We start from the raw sequence: 24,338 nt of genomic DNA, 5'->3' as shown, positions 1-24,338 counted from the left end.
GTTACCTCCTTTTAGTGTTTGGCTGGACAACAATAAAAAAGGAAACAAACAAACAAAAAATTCCTAAAAAAAGAGTCATAAAGACAACAACTTAAATGTGACATAGTTATGTTACATCTAATGATGCCGAGACACACCCTGAGAAAATACTCCGTGGACGGATGGTTTTTATAGGAGCTGAGTTGCTTTTATGTTGTCATCTAGAACAAGGGCGTGGCTAGGCCTCAGTCGACTAAAACTTAACGATGTCTCACTCAAGTGATATAGTATATAAAAAAAAGAAAAAACTAAAAAGAAGATTTTTTTTGTACGAATCTCTATGCAAGATTAAAGGTATATAGTATCGACTGAGACATAATAAAGATGTGCCGAGTATGGGATCTCCCTGATCCGGAACTACTGCAAGATTCGGGCAATGAATGGCTACTAAATATTCTGCTTAACTGTCATGATCACATGCGGGACTGCACCATTATGCTAATCTGGAGGATTTGGTCTCTATGGTCAGACTTGGCGCACGGCAAGTCTGTTCCATCTACCGATGTGACGGCGGAGTATCTACATAGCTATATGTCTTCTTTGCAGTTGTTAAGAAAGTTTACCACTGAAGAAATTATGAAAGGAAAGATGCAGTTGAGGGAGGAAGCCCAGGTGATACAGCGAGCTGTAGTTGTTCCTCATCCATGGTCGAGACCACCAGTGGGTTCGGTCGCCTTATCAGTTGACGGAGCTTATTCTGACTCGGACGGTTCGGCTGCTGCGGGTATGATCCTACGATGAACTGATGGTAGCGTTATTTTTGCAGCCTACAGATCCGGCAATCTCACCCATGGGCGGCCGCGCCCATGGGCACCCGACCCTAATGGGTAGGGTATGGGTCATTATATTAACCCATGGGTAAGCCCGATGGGTAACCCGATTAGTCATGGGTAGGGTATGGGCACAAGGTTCTACCCGTGGGTCGTCCGATGGGTCACCCGATTAATACTATTGATTAAAATATATTTTTTATTTTATATGATGTGTAGACGTTTTGCTGAAGATGTGCTAATTAATTTAGGGACCTGGCTAGTGGGCGCACGGGCGCTCGTTGACGCCCTCGAGCGCATCGTCGTATATGGCATGTACTTATACGTGCCGCTGGAAAAGGAAATTATTAGCATTCACATGCAGGGACATGCGTCTGACACACGACATGGAAATCAATAATTAATGCGTTCACACTAGGCAACGGCCGTAGGTACATGCTAATCCATTTTTGCATTAAATGTCGTTTCACAAAATTGAAAAAGTTATAACTTTTGAATGGATCCTCGGAATTGCAATCCGTTTTCACGGTTAGGTTTTTTACGACGAGATCTTTAAAACTAGATCGCATATGGATATGTTTCCATGAATATATTTTTAGAGCAACTTTGAAACTAGATGAGGCAACTTGAGTGTTAAATAGAAGCAAGTTGTCTTGCACAATGTGTACTAGTGAATTTACCTAGCAAGTACTTCGTAGATAATTTAGAAACTTTGGTAGACAACTTTTCATCATATATAAGCAACTGAGCATCGTCGGTGGAAGATTTGACAGAGGAAAAAAACAAGCAACTACCCTAGCAAAACCAAGCAATTGTGGTAGCAAAAACCAAGCAATTGTGGTAGCAAAACCAAGCAACTCCCGTAGCATCTATTTTAGGCAGAGGAAAAATGTATGAGCAACTTGAATAGCCTTTTATGGACAAATATTCGATCTACTCTTCCCTCTCATCCACCTTCTTGTATGTTGTAGCAGAAGACCAAAGCAACTCAATTACAAAGAACGCAAAAAGTGAGAAATTGTTCTAGCAGAAACAAGCAGAGGTCCCTAGCATTACTACTTAGATTGTCTATTTTACGCAAAAAAACATATGACACAAAATGCAAAACTGTTCTAACAAAAAAAAACAAGCAACTTCCCTAGCAAAAAGAAGCAATTGTCCTAGCAAAATGAAGCAACTCCCCTAGCATCTACTTTAGGAAAAATGTATGAGCAACTTGAATAGCCAAATATTCGATCTACTCCCCCCCCTCTCGTCCACCTTCCCGTATGTTGTAGCAGAAGACCAAAGCAACTCAATTACAAAGAAAAGCAAAAAGTGAGAAATTGTTCTATCCGAAACAAGCAGATGTCCCTAGCATTACTGCTTAGATTGTCTATTTTATGCAGAAAAAACAAATGAGCAAGTTGAGTTGTTTTGTTCATCTAGCATCAGAGTTGCTCATGTTTAACACTAAAATTGCTTCATCTAGCATCAAAGTTGCTTTTAAAAAAAAATCATCAAAACATATTCATATGGGATCTAGTTTTGAAGAGCTCGTCACGAGAAACCCAGCGGTGAAAACGGTTCTGCGTTCTGACACTCGGTTCAAAAGTTGTAACTTTTTTAAAAAATAAAACAGAATAAATATATGACGTCGGCACATGCATTCGCATGGGTATTCTTTACACTACCCACTGGATAACGCGTTTGTTCCGGACAGCGACCTACTTTTTTATCGTCTAGCGCGTGCGCTCGCAGCGTCCAAATAGCGCAGCTGCGCGTTTAAGTATTTAGGTTAATTTAGTTAGAACAACCCAACGCTGGCGGTAGCATTTTTTAGTGAACGCTGCACTAACGATGGAGTATGCATGCATGTTTGTGATAAGGCCCATCTCAGAGTTAGTTCAGCCTAATAAAAGGAGTACTAGTTCGGCCTATTGGGCCTCCAGTGGCTGAAGGTCATGCACGACTGATGTGTTGTGCGTGCGTGGCAACGAATGGGAGGTGCTCTTTTAGTACCACCTCGCTTGCCGGAGCGCAGGGTAGGCCGAGCTTAGCTATAAAAGGAGGCGGAAGGGCATCGGTACAGAGGAAAGGCAACGACAGCCAAACTCCAGGCATGCAAGCGGTCTGTTTAAATTAAAAAATGAATTAAAATGATAGACCCGATGGGTGCCTTATTGGGTCGGGTCACCCGTCGGGTTCGGGCATGGGTCTCCTCCTCTACCCATGGGTAGGGTCGTGCCTCTCGATTATAACCCTGTAAACTTGGAATAAAATCCTTTCATCCTCGAAAAAAAAGAGACTTAGCAAAACTGGTAGATCAAAACGAGGACGTACAGTACATAAATGGTTCTAAGCATCATATGGAAATTGGTCAAGGAAAGTCCTCAGATTACGACCGGATGAGCCGCCGTCCGCGATGGCTTGCTGCAACTTCGCCTTCCACGCCGCCGAACTCTCCCGTATGGCGGCACCCTCCTCCCTGTCACCTATGATCAGTTCCAGGCACCTCGCGAGCTCCTCCGCGTCCAGAACCCTATCAACGTCGGTTGCGGCGCGCACGCCGATGCCCCACTGGACCACCAGGCGCGCGTTCGTGTCCTGGTCGGACCACTGTGGCACGGCGACCACCGGCGCGCCGCACGCCACGGTCTCCAGAGTGGAGTTCCAGCCGCAGTGCGTCACGAAGCACCCGACGGCCGGATGCGACAGCACCCGCACCTGGTCGCACCACCCAACCACCATGCCCCGCTCGTCGCCGGCGTCGTCAAAGCCATCGTCTCTGTTGTTGCTCCGCACCACCCACAGGTACGGCCGGCCGCTCGCTGCGAGGCCGCGCTTCAACTCGTCCTTCTGTCGCTTGCTCACCGCCGCCATGCTCCCGAACGACACGTACACCACCGACCGTGCTGGCTTCGTGTCCAGCCACTCCATGTAACCATTTTCGTCGTGCTCAAAGAGATCTCCTACTGCGCCGGCGGGGCCACTCGTGCCACCCTCGCCCTCGGTGAAGAGCGACACCACGGCTGGCCCGACGGGGAACACGTCCAGTTCAGGAACGGACGCGAGAGCACCGGCCTCTAATTCTTCGACGGTGTTCACGAGCACCATGGCTCGCCTGCGTCCTCCAGCGCTGCTGCTACCGTCGACGTCCAGGTCCAGCTGCTGGAACGTCCTGCGGATGTCCCCGAACGCCGCAACTAACCTTCGGTCCGTAAGGTTGGTGAAGAAGCTCGGGAGGTCACGGATCGCCATCGGCGGGAGGCCCGGCATGGACACCGTGAACCCCGGCTCGGCAGCATGCTCCGTCACGAGCCTCTCGTACCCATGGAAGTAGTGGTAGTACACGGCCAGCATCGTGGCCGGCTGGATCCAGTAGAGCGCCCGGGGCACGCCGCGCTCACGGGCGACCTCGGCGGCCCACCACATGAGCATGGCGTACACGACGCACGTGACGGGCCGGCCCCGCGCCGCGAGGCGGTCCAGCACGGCCGCGAAGGTCTCGCGGCCGACGCGCCCGAACGCCTCCACGTACCTCTCCGCTTGGTCCCCGTCGCCGGCGAAGAGGCTGAAGCCGTGGTCGTAGCCGTCCGAGTACGGGATGTAGGAGATGGCGCCGTCGTGGACCTCGTCGTCGGGGGACGCCAGCGAGGGGAACATGCGCCTGTGCGCGGACACGGCGGCCGAGAGCGTGACACGAGCGCCAGGCGTGGCCCGCGCGAGGCGCTCCGCCAGAGCGCGCGCCGGGTTGATGTGGCCCTGACCCGGGAACGCGACGACCAGGAAGTGCAGCGGCGCCATGGATGGAAGAGGATGGATGAGCGCACCGGAGACTATCTTGTCTTCGACCTAGCTACCGCCTACCACAGCTGGCTCCTGCTGCTGGTCGAAGCACGCACCCGCTAGAGTTTATAATGGAGTGACGCTTGGTTTGGCGCGGGGCCGTCTCACGTCAGGTGTTCTAGGTAGGATAGGCACGGTGCGCTACTCCTGCACGGTGTAATTACGGTGATGTCGTCATCGCTTGCGGTAGCGATACTTGACCCGTTGCCGTTGGATGGGGATACTTCACCTGCCCTAGCTAGGAATGCTATATATATTGCCCGCCAGGCACACGAGACGCTGCGTAATTACCCACAAATTCCTAGCATCTGAAACGTGCATTTACCCGCTTGAACGAGGATCATCATGTTTTTCTCGCGACGAGATCGTTAGGGGTCAAAATAACAAGATTAGAAGAAGGGTTTCGGCATGTTTTAGTTTCGTTTTGACAGCGATTTTCCTATCTTTTTTCCAGCTATGAGCCTAACTGGTATGGGAAAATATTCAGTGCTACCATCCGTTAGGTGATACGGTGATACAAGACTATATAGAGCGTTGGATATACAGGAATGGACTGGATCAGTTCACTCAGCTGTTTACATATGCCCCCACTAACATTTGCATCTTGGCCCCCAAAAGAAGTATGTGTTGGTCAAAACTCCTGTCACATGTTTCTCCTTCTAAGCCCCCGTTTCTCAGAAAACATATCGTTTAAGAATGCAATCAGCAACCCCGGGTCAGAATGATTATCATAAGATATACATATAACCGGTGAATCAAATATAGGCACTTTCAGCACATATTCCTACGAGCAAACAACACTCCTTAATTTTTCTAAAGTTCCAAAACAATAGAAACAAACATCCCTTTGCCACATTCTACAGTTTGTTCTATTACAAAGTGAAGCAAAACAAATTGTGCTGGCTCCAAATATAAGCAACAAAACATGGCAAACCTTCAGATATAAAAGCATGTTGTTGTGCAATAAAGCAAACCAGAGCGGTACAATCTTCCAGATTGACAAAACACAATGCAACGCTTGCCATGAAATTGCACATATATGTAACAACAGTTATAGTTCAGATTTGCTAAACTAAATAGGGTGCTACACCTAAACCTAAAAGGCATATATTACAACTCTTGTCAACTGCTAACACAGACGATTCCCCTAATTACACGGCAAGAACACCAAAAGGATGAAGATGTTTCTGCTCCGGAATCGGTAGACCCAGCCATTTGGTCGTTTTCCATGTTTCTTGGATGTTTAAAGCATGCACATCATCTATTGGAACATCTGCCTCCCTAAAGAGTCACCTAGATAAGCAATGGTTTTATCCTGCATTCTGAAACATGTCCAAATTAGTACGAGCTGGTTACATGAAAAGTTAAGATGTCCCTAGCAAAAACAGTGTACCTGCATACTTGCATATCATCTCGTAAAAATTCATATCAAAGGAACATCAACATATACCTTCAAGAAAATTGAGCGGTTTTAACCACTAGCATCTTTGTCTTGCAATCAACATGACCTTAATATAGTTCACAAGATGATATAGTTCACAAATTAACATAGCTGAATGAAACAATATTGCTACAGATCACTTGATGAGTTCATATTCCTACACCAACCTGTGGTAGGCACAAAAGCACACCTACAGGATAAAATCAAGACCTAGGACCTTAAAACTTTCAAAAAAAACAATACGACACCAAATATGGGAAATGCAAAATAACCTTCGAGACTGGTGCTCCTTCTTATCCCCCGGATATATTTTGAAGCTTCTTGACCTATAATACCATGTAAAAAAACCTTTTGTTGAAATACGAGACCATGACATGCTCACAAGCAATCGAGTTATATTCACCTCTTTTTTTTCCTTTTTACATTTGTTATCGTGTGTGAACCATGCTTCCTCTTTGAGTAATAGTGTATTTACCCATAACATTTGTTAAATCTCAGCTCAACATAAATGGTCAGTAAGCTAGTTTATTACAGCTGCATAGATTTCTAGTACTCAGTTGTCCCAACCTGACATAGAATTCAACTGGGATTTTTGTTAGTCAAACATTCTTGGGCCTCGTCTGGTATGAATTTAGTGAATCACTCAATCTATAGACAATACTTCGAAATAGTCTAATCACTTACTCGACTAATAATACATTTTGGTCCGAACTTGCGCTATTCTGTACATGTGATTTTCAACTATACTATATGTAAGAAAGATTCTATATTACACTCTATAAGAAAGATTATGTGTATAATTCAGCTAGACATATTAAGAGAGGAAGAAACAGACAACATTTAAACACTGCTAGATTTCATGTTTAGCAATATGTTGTAACCGAGTGACTGAACAAGAACTTTTGTCCACACAGCAAGCATTCTTCTAATTCTCTGCAAAGATTAAAATATTGATGCATATATCTGCTCTGAACTAACTTAAACATCGATCTGCTTGTATTGCATGGCGAGACATGAAATTTCCATAACCACAACTAACATTAGATGTAGTTGTACTTCTATAACTTTTTCGCTTCTTTTGTTTGTTGTCATACAGTTGCAACAGCTGCTTTCAGTTCATAATTTTAGGAACATCATAGCAGACTTCAAGGACTACATTGTGGAGAGCAATACACGATACTATGAAATTGGAGGATGAACAACCAAATGCAGTGCAGCTCCTTCAATATTTGCTGAGGAATGTGCAGCAGGCAAGCACGGACTACAACTCACGCCTGCTCCAGAATCGCCAATGCATGCATCACTACAATTGGAGGCAGAGTGAGCTCCGACCGTTGTGGTCGGCACCGAGAAATTGACCTGTACATCTTCATTGAGCCCGGCTGCCGGCAGCGATTGGTCATGCAATATGGTAGCCATCGGTGCCGGCAAGACATGCCCCATCGGCCCATCGTATCCCATTCGAGTGACTCGGATAGGAATCGACCGAACGACACTGACTCCCGCAGCGCGGGCATCTAGTCCTAAAATCAAATAAGCAAAATCAAAAAATTAAGTGCGAGAAAACGGACCAGATGCGTACGGCGAAGGAGGCGCTGCCTCTTACCTGATCGTCCTTGCCGAGGGTCTCCGGCTCCCACGACGCGTTTGGCTCCAGCGACGGCGGGGGAAGGTCCATCTCGGCTCCTATGAAACTGACCGGGTCTGAGCCAAGGAATCGGCACGCGCACGAGTTGCACTGGATTTGTGCTAGCAACAGTGGATGGGGGCATGCCCTAGGCAGCGACGGCGGCGGCGGCGGCAGGAGACATGCCCTAGGCGGCGGCAGTGCGAATTGTATCAGGGAAGAAGCGAACAGAGAAGATGGATATGCACTTGGTCGCTGAATTAGGGAATAACCCAAGGTGTTTTCTGCATACATTGCAATGCCAAGGGACCCTCTCGATCCTGTACCACCAGTCCAGATCGAACGGCCCACCTAGTCTTGTATCACGGCAGCACCTCAGGTCTTGTATCACCAGATGTCTACCCCGGTATATAGGTGTATTGTGCTGTCCACCTCTTGTATACGTCAAATCATGTGCGGTCAGCTGAAGCCCATTATTACCGTGCAAAAAAAAAACCTGAAGCCCATTATTAAAGGACACGTGTATGGCGTTTCTATCGCTTCTCTACCTAACGTCCGCACTCGCTGTTCGGAAGGTAACACTACTAAAAAAAGCTATAACTAATATGGACATTAATGGCGCACCATGTATGTGGTGTGCCACTGCTATATAGCAGTGGCACATCAGATACAGGTGCGTCATTAGTGTCCTCATTACTAATGGCGCACCACACACACGGTGCGCCATTACTAACAATTTTTTTAATATTTTTCTAAAACTATTAATGGCGCATCCAGGCATAGTGCGCCATTACTAACAATTTTCTTTTACTTTTTTTTCAAAACTAGTAATGGCGCACTAGGGTACAGTACGCCATTACTAGTTCAAACTAGTAATGGCACACCACAACCACGGTGCGCCACTACTAACAATTATATTTTTTTTGCAAAACTAGTAACGGCGCATCACGTAACAGGTGCGCCATTAGTAACCAGGGTTACTAATGGCGCATTATTAGGTGGTGTGCCATTGGTAACCCGAGAGCAGCTAGATATTTTGAACAGCCACCACACTCACTTTCCCCACTTCATTCTCTTCACCTCCTCCTCCAAGCTTGTCTCGACTGCCTCCTCCTCCTCACCTCATTTGTACCATAGATTCACCCAAATTAAGTGGTTAAATTACCTTTTTTGATAGGTAAGTAAGGGGAAAGCTTTTTTTATGTTGTAGATCTACTTTTTTCTCCCTCCAACAACGTGCACATGCACTTTTTATGGCCTAGATCTACGTATGTTTATGGTGTTGCATATGTTTGTGGTGTTGCATATGTTTGTGTTTGCAGGTACCGGTATTTGAAATGCGATAGTTGCCAATATTTTGCCGGAATGTTGATTCATTTCCGTTTCGGCGAGAATTTGGCACTATGCATTCTTTTTGGTCCTATTTTTAGGCAAAGTCATGCCAAAAATTTTCTTGGTTCTAAAATATCGTTTTGCTCTACCCCGCAGGCGACCATGGTCCGCACGATGACCGAAGGCATCGTGAATAGGTTTTTGAGCTCCGCGAAGGCCGAGATGCTTCAAAAGAATGAGACGGAGATAAGATGTTCGTGTCGAAGATGCAAGCTGAAGAGCCTTATTACGGACCCGGATTCCGGACAGGTGCGGGACCACCTGCTCTTGTGTGGTTTCATGGATGGCTATCGGTGGCAAGGTGATGAAGATGACTATGAAGTCGTCCATAGGGACCGGGCAAGAAATGAGGAAGGGCAGCAAGACAACCACCGCGGCGAGGGCGGGCGAGAAGACGAAGAATCTCCAGGACATGATCACGACGGTGATGCAATACACAGTCATCATGTAGAAGATGCCGGACACGATGATGAGGAAGATCAAGACGAAGGGCATGATCATGAAGATAAAGATGCCGGAGCAGACGACGATGGATCATCGATGGTCTGGGTGCAGGACCCTCATATTCAAGAGCTTCTCAAGCAGATGGATAACGCAAGAGCTGCCGCCCGAGAGAAAGCCAAGCTGGATCAACTGGAGATAGACGCGGTTACTCCATTGTATGAAGGATGCAGGCCCGAGGATACTCGCCTGAAAGTAACGCTCATGGCTCTGGAGATGAAGGTAAAACAAAAAATGACCGACGCATGCTTCGACGAGAACATGTCATTCTGGCACGAACGTCTTCCCAAGGGGAACAAGTGCCCAACCAGTTTCGAGGAGGTGAAGAAAATCGTGTGTCCTCTGGATTTACCGCACGTGAAATACCATGTGTGCATGAACAATTGCATCATTTATCGGGACGAGCACGCGGAGTCTACCATATGTCCGGTGTGCGGCGTCACTCGATACAAGAAGAGGAAGAAAGCTCCTCGAAAAGTGGTGTGGTACTTTCCGATCACTCCTCGTCTGCGGCGGTATTTCGCGGACCCTAAGCTAGCAAAGCTCCTACGTTGGCACGCGGATAGGGAGGAGAAGAAGCGAGAAGATGACGGAAATGATCCGGAGCTAAATAAAAAAGACAAGATGTTGAGTCACCCTAAGGGTGCGAGCCAGTGGCAAGCGTTGAACTTCGAACACCCAGAATTTGGGAACGATCCAAGGAACATCATGCTGGGCACGAGCACCGATGGAGTCAATCCGTTTGGCAGCCAGAGAAGCACACATAGCACCTGGCCTGTGTTTGTGTGGATATACAACCTTCCCCCTGGTTGTGCATGAAGAGGAAGTACATTCACATGAGTATGCTAATTGAAGGGCCGAAACAACCAGGGAACGACATCAATCTGTATCTGGGGCTGCTGAAAGAGGAGCTAGACACGCTGTCGAAAACGCCAGCCAATACATGGGACGCCGCATAGAAAGAATATTTCCCTATGAGAGCCGCACTGCTCACGACGGTGCACGACTATCTCGGTGACGGATATGTCGCGGGGCAGGTGGTCCACGGATTTTCTGGATGCGTTAGGTGCATCGATGACACAACGTATCGCCAGCTAGATAGAGATCCCGGGTCTTCGAAAACCGTGTTCATGGGACATCGAAGGTGGCTTTGCGACGATGACTCATGGAGAAAACGCAAGGATCTGTTCGATGGTGAAACCGAACCCCGAAGACGCCCGCGTACGAGGAGCGGCGAGGAAATAGACGAGCTGTTGAAAAATTGGAAAGATTGCCCACTGCCGGGAAAGAAGCAAAAGGCGCCAAAGCCGGGAAAGAAGCGAAAGGCGCCAGAGCTGCTGCTGAAGGTATGGAAAACGAGGTCTGTTTTCTGGGACTTGCCGTACCGGAAGTGAAGGAAATATGCCCTAGAGGCAATAATAAAGTTATTATTTATTTCCTTATATCATGATAAATGTTTATTATTCATGCTAGAATTGTATTAAATGGAAACTTGATACATGTGTGAATACATAGACAAACAGAGTGTCACTAGTATGCCTCTACTTGACTAGCTCGTTGATCAAAGATGGTTATGTTTCCTAGCCATAGACATGAGTTGTCATTTGATTAACGGGATCACATCATTAGGAGAATGATGTGATTGACTTGACCCATTCCGTTAGCTTAGCACTCGATCGTTTAGTATGTTGCTATTGCTTTCTTCATGACTTATACATGTTCCTGTGACTATGAGATTATGCAACTCCCGTTTACCGGAGGAACACTTTGTGTGCTACCAAACGTCACAACGTAACTGGGTGATTATAAAGGTGCTCTACATGTGTCTCCAAAGGTACTAGTTGGGTTGGCGTATTTCAAGATTAGGATTTGTCACTCCGATTGTCGGAGAGGTATCTCTGGGCCCACTCAGTAATACACATCACTATAAGCCTTGCAAGCATTGTAACTAATGAGTTAGTTGCGGGATGATGTATTACGGAACGAGTAAAGAGACTTGCCGGTAACGAGATTGAACTAGGTATTGAGATACCGACGATCGAATCTCGGGCAAGTAACATACCGATGACAAAGGGAACACCGTATGTTGTTATGCGGTCTGACCGATAAAGATCTTCATAGAATATGTGGGAGCCAATATGAGCATCCAGGTTCCGCTATTGGTTACGGACCGGAGAGGTGTCTCGGTCATGTCTACATAGTTCTCGAACCCGTAGGGTCCGCACGCTTAACGTTACGATGACGGTTATATTATGAGTTTATGTGTTTTGATGTACCGAAGGAGTTCGGAGTCCCGGATGAGATCGGGGACATGACGAGGAGTCTCGAAATGGCCGGACGTAAAGATCGATATATTGGACGACTATATTCGGACTTCGAAAAGGTTCCGAGTGATTCGGGTATTTTTCGGAGTACCGGAGAGTTACGGGAATTCGTATTGGGCCTTAATGGGCCATACGGGAAAGGAGAGAAAGGCCCCAAAGGGTGGCGGCACCCCTCCCCATGGACTAGTCCGAATTGGACTAGGGAGGGGGGCGCCCCCTTCCTTCTTTCTCCTTCTCCCTTCCCTTCTCCTATTCGAACAAGGAAAGGAGGAGTCCTACTCCCGGTGGGAGTAGGACTCCCCCCTTGGCGCGCCCTCCTCCTTGGCCGGCGGCCTCCCCCTTGCTCCTTTATATACGGGGGCAGGGGGCACGCAAAGACACACCAATTGATCATTGATCTCTTAGCCGTGTGCGGTGCCCCCCTCCACCATATTACACCTCGATAATATTGTAGCGGTGTTTAGGCGAAGCCCTGCGTCGGTAGAACATCATCATCGTCACCACGCTGTCGTGCTGACGAAACTCTCCCTCAACACTCGGCTGAATCGGAGTTCGAGGGACGTCATCGAGCTGAACGTGTGCTGAACTCGGAGGTGCCGTACGTTCGGTACTTGATCGGTCGGATCGTGAAGACGTACGATTACATCAACCGCGTTGTGTTAACGCTTCCGCTTTCGGTCTACGAGGGTACGTGGACAACACTCTGCCCTCTCGTTGCTATGCATCACCATGATCTTGCGTGTTCGTAGGAAATTTTGAAATTACTACGTTCCCCAACAGTGGCATCCGAGCCTGGTTTTATGCGTTGATGTTATGCACGAGTAGAACACAAGTGAGTTGTGGGCGATATAAGTCATACTGCTTACCAGCATGTCATACTTTGGTTCAGCGGTATTGTGAGATGAAGCGGCCCGGACCAACATTACGCGTACGCTTACGCGAGACCGGTTTCACCGTTGCGAGCACTCGTTGCTTAAAGGTGACTGGCGGGTGTCTGTCTCTCTCACTTTAGTTGAATCGAGTGTGGCTACGCCCGGTCCTTGCGAAGGTTAAAACAACACCAACTTGACAAACTATCGTTGTGGTTTTGATGCGTAGGTAAGAACGGTTCTTGCTAAGCCCGTAGCAGCCACGTAAAACTTGCAACAACAAAGTAGAGGACGTCTAACTTGTTTTTGCAGGGCATGTTGTGATGTGATATGGTCAAGACATGATGCTATATTTTATTGTATGAGATGATCATGTTTTGTAACCGAGTTATCGGCAACTGGCAGGAGCCATATGGTTGTCGCTTTATTGTATGCAATGCAATCGCCATGTAATTGTTTTACTTTATCACTAAGCGGTAGCGATAGTCGTAAAAGCAATAGTTGGCGAGACGACAACGATGCTACGATGGAGATCAAGGTGTCGCGCCGGTGACGATGGTGATCATGACGGTGCTTCGGAGATGGAGATCACAAGCACAAGATGATGATGGCCATATCATATCACTTATATTGATTGCATGTGATGTTTATCTTTTATGCATCTTATCTTGCTTTGATTGACGGTAGCATTATAAGATGATCTCTCACTAAAATTTCAAGATAAAAGTGTTCTCCCTGAGTATGCACCGTTGCGAAAGTTCTTCGTGCTGAGACACCACGTGATGATCGGGTGTGATAGGCTCTACGTTCAAATACAACGGGTGCAAAACAGTTGCACACGCGGAATACTCAGGTTAAACTTGACGAGCCTAGCATATGCAGATATGGCCTCGGAACACGGAGACCGAAAGGTCGAGCGTGAATCATATAGTAGATATGATCAACATAGTGATGTTCACCATTGAAACTACTCCATCTCACGTGATGATCGGACATGGTTTAGTTGATATGGATCACGTGATCACTTAGAGGATTAGAGGGATGTCTATCTAAGTGGGAGTTCTTAAGTAATATGATTAATTGAACTTAAATTTATCATGAACTTAGTCCTGATAGTATTTTGCAAATTATGTTGTAGATCAATAGCTCGCGTTGTTGCTTCCCTGTGTTTATTTTTGATATGTTCCTAGAGAAAAATTATGTTGAAAGATGTTAGTAGCAAAGATGCGGATTGGATCCGTGATCTGAGGATTATCCTCATTGCTGCACAGAAAAATTATGTCCTTGATGCACCGCTAGGTGACAGACCTATTGCAGGAGCAGATGCAGACGTTATGAACGTTTGGCTAGCTCAATATGATGACTACTTGATAGTTTAGTGCACCATGCTTAACGGCTTAGAATCGGGACTTCAAAGACGTTTTGAACGTCATGGACCATATGAGATGTTCCAGGAGTTGAAGTTAATATTTCAAGCAAATACCCGAGTTGAGAGATATGAAGTCTCCAACAAGTTCTATAGCTAAAAGATGGAGGAGAATAGCTCAAGCAGTGAGCATGTGCTCAGATTGTCTGGGTACTACAATCGCTTGAATCAAGTGGGAGTTAATCTTCCAGATAAAATAGTGATTGACAGAATTCTCTAGTCACCATCACCAAGTTAGTAGAACTTCGTGATGAACTATAGTATGCAAGGGATGACGAAAGTAATTCCCGAGCTCTTCGTGATGCTGAAATCGACGAAGGTAGAAATCAAGAAAAACATCAAGTGTTGATGGTTGACGAGACCACTAGTTTCAAGAAAAGGGCAAAGGGAAGAAGGGGAACTTCAAGAAGAACGGCAAGCAAGTTGCTGCTCAAGTGAAGAAGCCTAAGTCTGGTCCTAAGCCTGAGACTAAGTGCTTCTACTGCAAAGGGACTGGTCACTGGAAGCGGAACTACCCCAACTATTTGGTGGATAAGAAGGATGGCAAAGTGAACAAAGGTATATTGGATATACATGTTATTGATGTGTACTTTACTAGTGTTTATAGCAACCCCTCGGTATTTGATACTGGTTCAGTTGCTAAGAGTAGTAACTCGAAACGGGAGTTGCAGAATAAACAGAGACTAGTAAAAGGCGAGGTGACGATGTGTGTTGGAAGTAGTTCCAAGATTGATATGATCATCATCGCACACTCCCTATACTTTCGGGATTAGTGTTGAAACTAAATAAGTGTTATTTGGTGTTTGCGTTGAGCATGAATATGATTTGATCATGTTTGTTGCAATACGGTTATTCATTTAAATTAGAGAATAATTGTTGTTCTGTTTACATGAATAAAACCTTCTATGGTCATACACCCAATAAAATGGTTTGTTGGATCTCGATCGTAGTGATACACATATTCATAATAATGAAGCCAAAAGATGCAAAGTTAATAATGATAGTGCAACTTATTTGTGGCACTGCCGTTTAGGTCATATTGGTGTAAAGCGCATGAAGAAACTCCATACTGATGGGATTTTGGAATCACTTGATTATGAATCACTTGATGCTTGCGAACCGTGCCTCATGGGCAAGATGACTAAAACGCCGTTCTCCGGAACTATGGAGAGAGCAACAGATTTGTTGGAAATCATACATACAGATGTATGTGGTCCGATGAATATTGAGGCTCGTAGCAGGTATCATTATTTTCTGACCTTCACAGATGATTTGAGCAGATATGGGTATATCTACTTAATGAAACAGAAGTCTGAAACATTTGAAAAGTTCATATAATTTCAGAGTGAAGCGGAAAATCATCGTAACAAGAAAATAAAGTTTCTACGATCTGATCGTGGAGAAGAGTATTTGAGTTACGAGTTTGGCCTTCAGTTAAAACAATGTGAAATAGTTTCACTACTCACGCCACCTGGAACACCACAGTGTAATGGTGTGTCCGAACATCGTAACCGTACTTTATTAGATATGGTGCGATATATGATGTCTCTTACCGATCTACCACTATCGTTTTGGGGTTATGCATTAGAGACAGCTGCATTCACGTTAAATAGGGTACCATCTAAATCCGTTGAGACGACATCTTATGAACTGTGGTTTGGCAAGAAACCAAAGTTGTCGTTTCTTAAAGTTTGGGGTTGCGATGCTTATGTGAAAAGGTTTCATCCTGATAAGCTCAAACCCAAATCGGAGAAATGTGTCTTCATAGGATACCCAAAGGAGACAGTTGGGTACACCTTCTATCACAGATCCGAAGGCAAGACATTCGTTGCTAAGAATGGATCCTTTCTAGAGAAGGAGTTTCTCTCGAAAGAAGTGAGTGGGAGGAAAGTAGAACTTGATGAGGTAACTGTACCTGCTCCCTTATTGGAAAGTAGTTCATCACAGAAATCTGTTCCTGTGACTCCTACACCAATTAGTGAGGAAGTTAATGATGATGATCATGTAACTTCAGATCAAGTTACTACCAAACCTCGTAGGTAAACCAGAGTGAGATCCACACCAGAGTGGTACGGTAATCCTGTTCTGGAGGTCATGTTATTTGACCATGACGAACCTACGAACTATGAGGAAGCGATGATGAGCCCAGATTCCGCGAAATGGCTTGAGGCCATGAAATCTGAGATAAGATCCATATATGAGAACAAAGTATGGACTTTGATTGACTTGCCCAATGATCGGCGAGCCATTGAGATTAAATGGATCTTCAAGAGGAAGACAGACAGTGATAGTAGTGTTACTGTCTACAAAGCTAGAATTGTCGCAAAAAGGTTTTCGACAAGTTCAAGGTGTTGACTACGATGAGAGTTTCTCACTCGTATCTATGCTTAAGTCTGTCTGAATCATGTTAGCAATTGCCGCATTTTATGAAATATGGCAAATGGATAAACAAAACTGCATTCCTTAATGGATTTATTAAAGAAGAGTTGTATATGATGCAACCAGGAGGTTTTGTCAATCCTAAAAGTGCTAACAAAATATGCAAGCTCCAGCGATCCATCTATGGACTGGTGCAAGCATCTCGGAGTTGGAATATACGCTTTGATAAGTTGATCAAAGGATATAGTTTTATACAGACTTGCGGTGAAGCCTGTATTTACAAGAAAGTGAGTGGGAGCACTACAACATTTCTGATAAGTATATGTGAATGACATATTGTTGATCGGAAATAATGTAGAATTATTCTGCAAAGCATAAAGGAGTGTTTGAAAGGAGTTTTTTCAAAGAAAGACCTCGGTGAAGCTGCTTACATATTGAGCATCAAGATCTATAGAGATAGATCAAGACGCTTGATAAGTTTTTTCAATGAGTACATACCTTAACAAGATTTTGAAGTAGTTCAAAATAGAACAGTCAAAGAAAGAGTTCTTGCCTGTGTTACAAGGTGTGAAATTGAGTAAGACTCAAAGCCCGACCACGGCAGAAGATAGAAAGAGAATGAAAGTCATTCCCTATGCCTTGGCCATAGGTTCTATAAAGTATGCCATGCTGTGTACCAGATCTATTGTATACCCTACACTGATTTTGGCAAGGGAGTACAATAGTGATCTAGGAGTAGATCACTGGACAGCGGTCAAAATTATCCTTAGTGGAATAAGGATATGTTTCTCGATTATGGAAGTGACAAAAGGTTCGTCGTAAAGGGTTACGTCGATGCAAGTTTTGACACTAATCTAGATGACTCTAAGTCTCGGTCTAGATACATATTGAAAGTGGGAGCAATTAGCTAGAGTAGCTCCGTGCAGAGCATTGTAGACATAGAAATTTGCAAAATACTTACGGATCTGAATGTGACAGACCCGTTGACTAAAATTATCTCACAATCAAAACATGATCACACCTTAGTACTCTTTGGGTGTTAATCACATAGCGATGTGAACTAGATTATTGACTCTAGTAAACCCTTTGGGTGTTGGTCACATGACAATGTGAACTATGGGTGTTAATCACATGGTGATGTGAATTATTGATGTTAAATCACATGGCGATGTGAACTAGATTATTGACTCTAGTGCAAGTGGGAGACTGAAGGAAATATGCCCTAGAGGCAATAATAAAGTTATTATTTATTTCCTTATATCATGATAAATGTTTATTATTCATGCTAGAATTGTATTAACCGGAAACTTGATACATGTGTGAATACATAGACAAACAGAGTGTCACTAGTATGCCTCTACTTGACTAGCTCGTTGATCAAAGATGGTTATGTTTCCTAGCCATAGACATGAGTTGTCATTTGATTAACGGGATCACATCATTAGGAGAATGATGTGATTGACTTGACCCATTCCGTTAGCTTAGCACTCGATCGTTTAGTATGTTGCTATTGCTTTCTTCATGACTTATACATGTTCCTATGACTATGAGATTATGCAACTCCCGTTTACCGGAGGAACACTTTGTGTGCTACCAAACGTCACAACGTAACTGGGTGATTATAAAGGTGCTCTACAGGTGTCTCCAAAGGTACTTGTTGGGTTGGCGTATTTCGAGATTAGGATTTGTCACTCCGATTGTCGGAGAGGTATCTCTGGGCCCACTCAGTAATACACATCACTATAAGCCTTGCAAGCATTGTAACTAATGAGTTAGTTGCGGGATGATGTATTACGGAACGAGTAAAGAGACTTGCCGGTAACGAGATTGAACTAGGTATCGAGATACCGACGATCGAATCTCGGGCAAGTAACATACCGATGACAAAGGGAACAACGTATGTTGTTATGCGGTCTGACCGATAAAGATCTTCGTAGAATATGTGGGAGCCAATATGAGCATCCAGGTTCCGCTATTGGTTATTGACCGGAGAGGTGTCTCGGTCATGTCTACATAGTTCTCGAACCCGTAGGGTCCGCACGCTTAACGTTACGATGACGGTTATATTATGAGTTTATGTGTTTTGATGTACCGAAGGAGTTCGGAGTCCCGGATGAGATCGGGGACATGACGAGGAGTCTCGAAATGGCCGAGACGTAAAGATCGATATATTGGACGACTATATTCGGACTTCGAAAAGGTTCCGAGTGATTCGGGTATTTTTCGGAGTACCGGAGAGCTACGGGAATTCGTATTGGGCCTTAATGGGCCATACGGGAAAGGAGAGAAAGGCCCCAAAGGGTGGCGGCACCCCTCCCCATGGACTAGTCCGAATTGGACTAGGGAGGGGGGGGGCGCCCCCTTCCTTCTTTCTCCTTCTCCCTTCCCTTCTCCTATTCCAACAAGGAAAGGAGGAGTCCTACTCCCGGTGGGAGTAGGACTCCTATTCCCCCCTTGGCGCGCCCTCCTCCTTGGCCGGCGGCCTCCCCCTTGCTCCTTTATATACGGGGGCAGGGGGCACCCCAAAGACACAAGATCATTGATCTCTTAGCCGTGTGCGGTGCCCCCCTCCACCATATTACACCTCGATAATATCGTAGCGGTGCTTAGGCGAAGCCCTGCGTCGGTAGAACGTCATCATCGTCACCACGCCGTCGTGCTGACAAAACTCTCCCTCAACACTCGGCTGGATCGGAGTTCAAGGGACGTCATCGAGCTGAACGTGTGCTGAACTCGGAGGTGCCGTACGTTCGGTACTTGATCGGTCGGATCGTGAAGACGTACGACTACATCAACCGCGTTGTGTTAACGCTTCCGCTTTCGGTCTACGAGGGTACATGGACAACACTCTCCCCTCTCGTTGCTATGCATCACCATGATATTGCGTGTTCGTAGGAATTTTTTTGAAATTACTACGTTCCCCAATAGGAAGATCCACCGTGTGCCTCACAGCCTTGATGTCATGCATATCACGAAGAACGTGTGCGAGAGTCTGCTTGGTACCCTGCTCAACATGCCAGAGAGGACCAAAGATGGGTCGAAAGCAAGGGCAGACTTGAAATCAATGGGCATTAGGGAGGAGCTTCACGCTATTTGGCCTATGCAACTTTTTCGACGTCATCTCTCGGAAGTCGGTTGGCGTGAGGCAACTCAGAAGGCTACAGGAAGAGATCGTGGTGATACTATGCGAGCTTGAGATGTACTTCCCGCCCGCATTCTTCGATGTTATGGTGCATCTGCTGGTCCATATCGTGGAGGATATCATCCAACTCGGGCCGACGTTCCTGCACAGCATGATGCCGTTCGAAAGGTTGAATGGTGTTATCAAAGGATACGTTCGCAACATGTCACGTCCAGAGGGAAGCATAGCCAGGGGCTTTTTGACCGAAGAGTGCATCTCCTACTGCACGAATTATCTAGGCATCGAGAACCCCGTTGGTCTGCCCGTCAACAGGCACCTCGGCAGGCTCGCTGGATGGGGTCACCACGATGGTCGCCGCGAAATGCATGTCGACTTCGAGGGTCGACTCGCCGACTTTGAAAGAGCAAACCTAGTCGCGCTACAACACATAGACGTGGTCGATCCTTGGGTGGTAGAGCACAAAACCTTTATTGAGAAGACGTACAATGACCGAGGCCAACAGAGGACGGACGGAGATATAATTAAAGAGCACAACTCATGTTTCACGCGTTGGTTCAAGGAGAAGCTTCTGTCGTACCCTTTACATGAGGATTCTTCCGCAGAAGAAAAACTCATATTCGCCTTGTCACAGGGCGCCCAGCACAACCTGATGACCTATGAGGCATACAATATCAACGGCTACACATTCTACACCGAGGGAAAGGACATGAAGAGCGATGGTTATCAGAACTCCGGGGTAACGATGGAATCCTACACCGGTAACGACAAGGACAGATACTACGGAAGGATCAAGGATATCTGGGAGCTGAGCTACGCTGGAGAGAAGGTCCCGATGTTCCGTGTCAGATGGGCCAAGAGTGTCCTAAAAGAAGACCGGTATTTCACCACCATGGTTATACCCGAAGCCAAATCCAAGACCGCGGGCGCAAACGTCACCGCGAAAAATGAGCCATGGGTACTGGCTTCCCAAGTGGACCAATGCTTCTTCATTACCGACCCGTCAAAGCCCAGTCGTGTTGTCATGAGGAGAGGCAAAAGGAAGATCATCGGAATGGATGGAGTCGCCAATGAGCAAGACTTCGACAAGTACGGCGACCCGAAGATGGAACATGACGACGACGATGAAGTGCCATACACCACAAGAAAAAGTAGGACCACCCTACCTAAAGGACGTCCGTTCAACAGAAGAACTCCATTTGCGAAAAAGAAGGGCAAGAAGATTGTGAAAAGATAGCTATCTAAGATCGATTGTATTTAAATCATAGTCTTCATTTCTCGATTGCATTTCGACATATTGAAATGATATTTCTTCTGTTCTAGTCCTCATGAATATTTATTTATGTTTATTATGGTATTGAATTTCTAACTCACAAAACGTATTGAATTTGTTAATATTTTTTGAACTCATGAATATTTTTAAATTTCATGGGCACTTTTTGAATTCATGAATATTTTTTCAAATTTGATGATATTTTTTCATATTGATAAATGTTTTACCAATTCACAAATGAATGCAACTAAAAATCCCAAAAAATATTGATGATATTTTTAAATAACAAATTTGATGATATTTTTTCATATTCATAAATATTTTGAAATAACAAATTTGATGATATTTTTTCACATTCATAAATGTTTTCAAATTTGATTGTCATTTTCTCAAAAATTATTAGATGCTACTAGAAAAAGTTACTAATGGCGCACCAGGAGAAGGTGCCCCATTGCTATCAATGTACTTATGGCGCACCCCTAGGAGGTGCGCCATTGGTATACCAATTTTTATGATTTTTTCAAATATTTTCAAATAAAAAATTTGATGATATTTTCAAATAACAAATTTGATGATATTTTTTCATATTCATAAATATATTCAAATAACAAATTTGATGATATTTTTTACATTCATAAATGTTTTTAAATTTGATCGCCATTTTCTAAAAAATTATTAGACGCAACTAAAAATAATAAAAAAAAGTTACTTATGGCGCACCCCTCGATGGTGCGCCATTGCTATGGATGTACTTATGGTGCACCCCTAGGAGGTGCGCCATTGCTAACCTTCCCCCCTCGCCTCCCGCGCCAGATCCCCCTCCATCTCGATCGCTATCCCCCCTCGCCAGATCCCCCTCGCCGCCGACGACCCCCCGCACCCTCCCCTGTCTCCTCGCTCGGTTCCCCCGAACGGAATCGGCCGAGCACGCTAGGGTTCCTCACCCCGCCGCCCGGTCCTCCACCTCCGACGAGCGAGGGCCTCCTCCGACCGCTGTAGCAGCCGGAGAGCGCGGCCGCGACGCGCCCACCCCACCAGCCCCTGCCGTCCTCCGCCCCCGGTCTCCACCCCGCCAGCCCCTGCCGTCCAGACGCCGGCCCTCCGCCTCTCCCCTCCCCGCGGCGGCCGCCCCGACTTCCACTCCGCCACCGCCGCCCGCCGCCACCCGTCGCCCCCTCGCCTCTCCGCTCCGCACGCCGGCCGTCCCTGCCTCATCTCCAACAGGACTTTGGTACCTCCCGCTCCCGACCCCTCCTCTCTCATAGCTGCATCGACTTCATCCAGTATGTAGAATGGTGATTGCCTGAAATTGTGAATGGCAAACAGCAATGCCAGTGCAGCAACAGTCTTCTCCCCACCAGATAACTGTTTCATATCCCTAAAGCACTGATATTTTGTGTGTGGGTGATATCCCTAGTATGTGGCATAGCTCTGTACTTGATTGATTCCATGTAGAAATGGATCATCTTCATTTTCTAGATTTAAATACGTTGTTCCTCTGAGTGGGTGCGTGTGACCTTTTTGTTGACTGCTTGTAGATTTTGTCTATGCCTTTAGATATTATGATCAAAGGCTTCCATGAACAGCTCATACCTTCTTGGCTTGACAGAGTTATACTTGATAGATGAAGTATGTGTGTATTCAGATGCTTTGTGTAATTGTACCTGTTATATCTGACCACTGTTTATTGTGGTTTTGATTTTGTTACAGTGTTCTCAAGTATGCGCTCCCGAACTTGCAGATTCTAGCAAACAACATAGTGGGATCATTTGTCAAGGCCAGCATCAGAGTGCTAATTTACAGGTATAAATAGATAAAAGATTCAGAGAGTAGCTCTTTTCTTACCAGCATCATGAAGGTTGGGAATATCTTTGTAGAAAACAAAAAGATTAGGAAACTGAATCTAAGGACCAGGGCTAAACCTCTGTACTTTACTGTCTTTAACATGGTATAAAATACCTGAACTGAATTTGTGGGGCCTCTAAAATTCTGGAAAAAATTAAACTCAAGATTCTGGTGTTTAACCCTGTTGTGTTGCTTCTAGAAATAAAATAAAAGCTGTGAAAAAGAAATATGTGGAGTTGGCACTTTACATAAGGTTGTAGATCATTTTACATTGCTGGCTTTAACATGATACCAATTGGCACCTGAACCTTTCTTTTGGAGAGTTCTCTGAACTTCAATGAAGCATAAAGTTCAGGCAGAAGTGACGTAAAATGTAGCCTCTGTTTCCAGCCGTAGAATTGACAACACAGTTTTTTGTGTGATGAATAAACAATACAATATTAGTGGCCAGACATTAATCAGAAATTAGAAAGCTACCATAAGAGACATTAATGAGGTCAAGGTGATTGGACTTTTGAGTGCACTGAAATGTAAGCTTCAGTTTAAGACAAACTTCAATACCCTGTCTTGAAGCTGAGATTTCCTTGGTGCAGACACCTAAGCTAGGTAACACAGACTTTACACTAGAATAGTAGAATGCGAAGCTTGTCTTGAGGATCATCTTTGAGACAGGTTATCTGTGTCGGTTGTCGGAGCCTTGGAGGTTGCTGCTGAGAGCTGTCACAGCAGTGTGTGGCGTCAGTGATGGCCAAGCTGCTAGTTCAACTACTGGCAGAGAGCTTGGCGCAGTGGCCATTGATGGTGGATCTGATGGGGCAGCAAGGTTGTCGGCAGTCAACATGCTGGAGAGATTAAAGCACTGCATCCAACTAGTGGCCCTTGTTATCAAAGTAGTCTTGCCACATGTTCATAGTAATCTCCAATCATATTAGCAGTACTGAATCAAACTTGTCTTGTTTTATGGGAATGGTTGATTACCTTGATTATACTTACTGGATGGTTTATTTATAGTTCTTAAAATATGAAAATGAAAATTATTTGTATCCCTCGTTAAAGGTATTTGACTCTATAAATCATACTGATGTTGACTCTATAAATCATACTGATACTGATGTTAAAGGTATTTCTAGCAAAACCTGAAATGCTAGATGGATTGATTTTTCTGAGCTGTTTGTGCTCCCTGCATCTTTCAGCTCTCATTTTCAGTGGAGTTGTTGAATTATATGCTCTTATTGGACATGTTTTACGTGTTGATCCATCAATTGATCACATTGAGAAAGACTAGTAAAGATGATGATCATCTTTTACAGAAAACAATTTCTGTAAACACGTCAGTAACTTTGCTAGTTTGCTGGGTTTTGTCTCCGACCATCGTGTCGTGACGATTTTGCAGGTACCCCGAGAGGCCCTTGAGTTTGCCGGAATGTCAATTAACTTCCGTTCCGGCAAATTCGGGTACTCTATATGTCCTATTTTCAGCAAAGG

At 45.2% G+C, this 24,338-nt stretch overlaps 1 protein-coding gene and 1 long non-coding RNA gene across 2 annotated transcripts; both read right to left on the bottom strand.

Moving 5' to 3' along the window:
- Nucleotides 1-3,059: 3,059 nt before the first annotated feature.
- On the bottom strand, nucleotides 3,060-4,833 carry LOC123166118 (cyanidin 3-O-rutinoside 5-O-glucosyltransferase). The gene has a single exon (XM_044583885.1). It carries the CDS (start codon nucleotides 4,593-4,595, stop codon nucleotides 3,147-3,149), a length of 1,449 nt encoding a protein of 482 aa, XP_044439820.1. The 5' UTR covers nucleotides 4,596-4,833; the 3' UTR covers nucleotides 3,060-3,146.
- Nucleotides 4,834-5,969: 1,136 nt separating this feature from the next.
- LOC123166237 (uncharacterized) lies at nucleotides 5,970-7,947 on the bottom strand. Its single transcript, XR_006483416.1, has 3 exons — nucleotides 7,685-7,947; nucleotides 6,351-7,601; nucleotides 5,970-6,268 (listed from the first exon to the last, which is right to left on the bottom strand). It is a non-coding gene; the product is annotated as an uncharacterized lncRNA (long non-coding RNA).
- Between the last annotated feature and the right edge of the window lie 16,391 nt (nucleotides 7,948-24,338).

This window comes from Triticum aestivum, chromosome 7D (assembly GCF_018294505.1).
Source record: "Triticum aestivum cultivar Chinese Spring chromosome 7D, IWGSC CS RefSeq v2.1, whole genome shotgun sequence".
Taxonomy (NCBI): Eukaryota; Viridiplantae; Streptophyta; class Magnoliopsida; order Poales; family Poaceae; genus Triticum; species Triticum aestivum.
This window is presented reverse-complemented; position numbering and strand designations above follow the sequence as displayed.